This window comes from Diorhabda sublineata, chromosome 3 (assembly GCF_026230105.1).
Source record: "Diorhabda sublineata isolate icDioSubl1.1 chromosome 3, icDioSubl1.1, whole genome shotgun sequence".
Lineage (NCBI taxonomy): Eukaryota > Metazoa > Arthropoda > Insecta > Coleoptera > Chrysomelidae > Diorhabda > Diorhabda sublineata.
This window is the reverse complement of record NC_079476.1, coordinates 23,126,642-23,132,267: the sequence shown is the minus strand read 5'-3', so window position 1 is coordinate 23,132,267 and position 5,626 is coordinate 23,126,642. Positions and strand designations below refer to the sequence as shown.

The 5,626-nt window shown below is 30.5% G+C and overlaps 1 protein-coding gene across 1 annotated transcript; it reads right to left on the bottom strand.

The window, feature by feature from the left end:
* Nucleotides 1-372: 372 nt before the first annotated feature.
* On the bottom strand, nt 373-4,920 carry LOC130441939 (uncharacterized). The gene is made up of 3 exons (XM_056775847.1): nt 4,681-4,920; nt 1,527-1,998; nt 373-580 (listed from the first exon to the last, which is right to left on the bottom strand). Exons 2-3 carry the CDS (start codon nt 1,949-1,951, stop codon nt 406-408), a joined length of 600 nt encoding a protein of 199 aa, XP_056631825.1. The 5' UTR covers nt 1,952-1,998; nt 4,681-4,920; the 3' UTR covers nt 373-405.
* Between the last annotated feature and the right edge of the window lie 706 nt (nt 4,921-5,626).

Sequence of the window (5,626 nt, the reverse complement as noted above, 5' to 3'; positions counted from 1 at the left end):
AACATTTTCATTATTGAAAATTTGTATTATGTCTAGATGAACGATGTTTTTAAAAACAGAGATTGATGTAAAATTGATATTTGATTTAAACGAGCAAATTAGAAAGGTCATATTAAAACACGCTTTCCATAATTTCGTCAACAATGCATTCTAAACATAAAATTTCTTGTCTTGCGCTGCGTAATCATATGAACAAATGCTTAATCACAGCCTATTTAGCTGTGAAGTAGAAGTATCTTCCTTTAAAATTTACCCTGAACCTATTGCGGCCTACCCTTATTTCGACGGACACATTTCATATACGCAGATTTTTCTCTATTTTCCATAAGAGAATCTAAGTTTTGAAATGTAGTTTAATAAAGAAAATCAGTATACGTCTCATAAAAATATATTATATTGCAAATTCTACGAGGTGAGGTTGATTAATAAATTCTTAAAATTATCCTGTCTGTCAGCAGCTACTATAGCTAAAACAACAGTTAATACTATTATCACTACACATAATACAATCACTGTAACTAACAGTTTTCTCTCACACTGCGTCCTTTTAGCACAACAACAATATTGCTCACGGACGACCCTGAAAAAATATTTTTGTTTAGTGTTTTTATTACTAGCAAAGGGGACCCAAAAATAAACAGAAATATTTTGAAAAAAATATTTAAATTCAAAATATTATCCATCACAAATAATACATTCAACCCATTTGTACTTCGACTGTTCCAAATTTTTTGTACTCATTCGTAGCAATGGCAAATAATTTCTTCCTAGCTTTTTGTTTGCCACAAATCGGATCTTCTTTGACACAAACTTTCAAATAAAATGTTTGATGTTCTGACCTGGAGGAACAACTCTGCATAAACCACGCTCTTGGTATCAAAAGCAAATCTTCTTTGTTCAGAGAGAGCTCAAGATAATCCTCATTTTCGTTAATTTAGACAGTTGATGGGCATCCACACCAGGTTTGTCATCAATCGACATCCAGCTAGTTTTAAAACGTGCAAACTACATGTACACTTGAGTTTTCCACGTAACGTAATCTTCTTAACCTATTTTCAACATTTCACAGCAGCATACTGTTCAGTTAAAATTGGCATTATGAAATATGAATTAAAATAAAATCAAAGTAGTAGTAGCTATTCTGGTTATTGTTGAGTCCCCGTAGTATTGCTATCTTAAATGGTTTCTTAGCATGAAAAACTAGAATATAGTGGAAAATAGCATAATTTAAGAACAGTAATTAAAAAAAATATGATAATGGTAATAATTTACGTTCATTAGGTTTCAACTGCTAATAAAAGAAATACTTTAATTTAATTTCATCAATAACTTCAAAATCATAATGATTTATAAAATACTGTTTATGATGCAGTCGGAGCTGTTCATAATTTTATGTGAAAAGTATCGAATTGAATTAACAGAGATCCAAAAGCAAATTCTGCGGAAAAGAGAAAACATTTTATATATATTATATATTTATATAATAGAAGCCGAAATAATTATTTCAATATAATTTACATACGTACTCTAAACTTTGAACGCTAGGTTGCCTAGAAGATCCTGCTCTACTAGAAATACTTCTCTTATCTAAATTTCCTTCAAAAGCAGCGTTATCAAACGTATAAATAGATTTATCACTTTTTTTCGAAGATCTACTACTTCTTTTCTCATTTTCTAAAATAAATTGTTCTACTTTTTTTTCAGGTTTTTGAATAGGTTTTTTCACAGAAGATTTATTTTCACTCTCATTCTCTGACGATTCTAATATAACTGGTGAAAGCACTATTGCTTTTTTTAATTTTTTCTTTCCTTCTTGGTCATACCGGTATGATTGAGTATGTCGAAAGTTACTTTGCGCTTCTTCAAAACGATTGTGTTGTAAGCTGTGACGGTGGTGCATTGATTTAGCATTCACCGAATTAACATTGAAATTCTCTTTTTCTACAGACATTTTTTGGATCCACAACGTTCTCTTGTAACACAGGTCAATGGATAACTCTGAAAATAAATAAATTTTTATTTATTAGATCTTTTTACATGTTTTTATTGATAAATCGTCATAATTTTTCTAATTCAAAAAAATACATTCAATTATGAAAATTCGAATATTCTTGAGACAGAATCTAATTCAAATGAAGATAATTTTTAGAAATGACTCACATTCATAGAAACGAAAAAAGTTATAAATTAATGACTAAATATGTAATACTATCGAAATATTTTGGTTTGTGTGATTTTGGTGGTCTTAAAACCTTATTTTAAGCTAATAGAATAAGCACATGATTTCTCAAACATTCATCACTAAAAATATCAATGATAACATTACCAACATCAAACTACACCATATTACGTAGCAACAATACGAGTTTTTCCTTTTTAATGAATTGGTAGTGGCAAAATTTATATATAATTCAATGTGAAGCAGAAAATTTTAGTCAATACCAATTCTCAATTCAAACCCGTATATTGCAGCTCGGGTTTTTATCGATTGGAAGAAACTGTTATTAGATGAGTTGACTGAATATATTGCATCAAAAATTAAAAAATATGTGATCACTATTCTATATTTATAACAGACTTTTCATTTGAAGAAGGTGAGTGAATATATTGTTCGCAAAAATTTAACGAATATCACAATCTCCTATGGACAATTAAATTTTCGTTATTTCTCATTGCGCTAATTCAATGGATGGCTAAAGCTTATCTAGCTTAGATATATGAGGATGGTCCCGAAGTACCTGGTCTGACCTACAGATGGCGATTGTTGCTTGACAAATACCACTATATTAAAAAGTAAACAATCTATAAAGCATATGTCTCAAGTTTGAAGACGCTATGTTATTTGGCATCAATCAATAGTGTACGTTTTCAGTGAATTTGTAAACATGGAAAAAATTGGTCATTGTTTTGTGATACAATACTTTTGTTTGAAAGACCTTAGCCTAACCAATATAAAAGCTGAACTAGATTCTACTCTGGGTAAGACTGCTTCTCCTTTATCAGGAGTAAAATAGTGTGTAGCAGAGTTTAAGCGAAGTCGCACGACCTGCGAAGACAAGCATATTAACTCAAAAATTTGGCCATGAGGGATCTGGGCGCAAAATAGGTGCCGCGATTGCTCACAATGGAACAAAAACAGCGTGGAGATGTTTCCATCGAGTGTTTCACAGAAATAAAGCCGAATTTTTGAGCCGTTTCATAACCATGTATGGGAAGAATAATTGTTTTCTTGGATAAAATTCTGATATAAACTTTGGAGAGGAAATCAATAATAATATTCATCATTGTTTACTCATTTTTCGTGGTTTTTTAATTGTTATCTTATTGTGGAAATCAAGAACAAGTCCAATATTTACATCAGAAACTTAAGAGGTCTTCACAAAATTATCTTTTTAAGAATAATTGATCATTTGTGAATTAATCAATGATAAAAATAATCAGCTCATGAGGAAAGAGATAATGTTTCTTATCGTGCAATAAATATAATAAAAAACAAACATATCTCTCAGTTGGACAAGTTCATGGTTATAATCCAATTTTATGCATTATTGCATTTACAGATAGCTACGTCACATTTGGGCTTCCTAAAGTCGAATAACTATAAACAACTAATCATGTCAACATGCCACCTTTCCTCTTTGGTATGGAACAACTTCTTTTGCGAAAAATTTGATCATTAATGTCCCATCCAAATTCTGAATTAAAATCCACTCTCTGACTTCTGTGCCCACAATTTTCGGGCGGTTATATGTCTAGGAAGTAGCCTGGTTACTTTCAATGGTCTAGATCGTATATGTTTTTCTAGAATGAGTTTGAACAGCTCAGACTATTATGGTTCGATCAATTTTTTCATTGGTTACACTAGCCCCACGTCTCTATTCAAAACTGTTAGTTTCCTTAAGCACACTAAATTGATACGAGCCACAGGTGTAGTTCCGAAAAGACAATCCCTTCGATTTTGCAGAATTTTTTGCAATAGCTTGTCTCTAGAAAGAATTTTCACAAAGCTCCGTTGGCCCCACTTAATATTTGCAAAAATATTGATCGTGGAGAACAGAGTTCTGGTGCAGCACGCCGGCAAGAGGGAGGGTGGATAACTCTTGCTATGGCTCGCTTACAAACTTGGAGGATATTGGGTTAGGTTAGATTATGTTAGGATAGATTACGTTAGATTAGGTTACGTTAGGTTACGTTAGGTTACGTTGGGTTACGTTGGGTTACGTTAGGTTACGCTAGGTTACGTTATGTTACGTTAGGTTACGTTAGGTTACGTTGGGTTACGTTAGGTTACGTTAGCTAATTTGACTATAGGTAAGTTCTTTTGGGTCTAAAAGCTAAAAGAATAGGCTAACTAAAAAGTCAAAATAACTTTTTTCCTCTACAATCAATATTTTCAAAGACATGTAACAAAATTGTAAAAAACTTTGAAGGGATCGTTGGTCGGTAAAAATCCTTTTCGTAACTTTATCCCTAACCACTTTGTAATCTAATATTGTGGGAAATTGTTGCAAACATTTTCAGTTGGGTGGTAATGGTGGAATAAATACAGATTAAATGTGCAAAAAACAAGTCATGAAAATGATAAGTTTTGAAATTTACGAGAGGGGTTTCAAGAAGTGGGTATAAAAAAATAGTGGAAATAAGTATTAATATTGAATTTAAACGAAACGAATAACTTACCATAAAATAAGAAACCACAAACTTAATTTCATCGTTAAATCGTCCCACCAAAAGTATTTATTACCTTCATTGTAAACATTAACATACGCCAGATTGAATATTTAGCATGAGATAAAATTATTATATATACAACACCCGATGCTTGCCCTCAAACTCAACTAAATCAGATCTTGTCGTATTTTATGTAGATGATAAGATAAGGTATAAACAACCATTTTCCGTAATAGTTCAGTATCAACTAAAGGTAAAACGTTTTTTTAACTTGTGATTGGATTATTTTATTGATTAGTTATGTTATGGTAGATAAATATTTAAAACTTTACATAGAACATTAGCAGTTCGAGACTTCTATATATCTATTCCAAATTATATCTACAATTTGATATCGTTTGACAATATTTGAATTTTTAAAAGTGGTTAAATTATTTATCCAGAGATAATAAATTTTCATTCCTTGTCGTATTTATTAATCAAATCCCTTCTGCACCATTTTGTAATCTTAATTTTCTCAATCACATTCCGTTTTTTACGTATACAGGAAACATCATTTTCTAATTTCTAAATTTTGGAAATATGATTTGAACTAATTAAACCAAGAAAAAGCACTTAACTCGGACATATTAGTTTTGATCCGAATAAACTATAAAAGGTCACTTTTTGATTAAGTTAAATCAACTAAATTTGTAAAATATGATTTTGTTTAACTGAATATGAATTACCAATTTCTGATAGAGTTATTAGCATAAATTTAATTTAGATAAGCAACTTTTTGACTCAATTCAAATGAGAAAAGTCAATCAAATAAGAAAATCGAAATTTCGATAAAATTGAATTTAAGAAAGCATTTTATTGACTGAATTCTATGTAGAAAGATCAATTTATTTTAGATTAGATTTAAGTTTTGTTTTTGAATGAAAATGTCATTTGAATAATACGAACCTCTTAC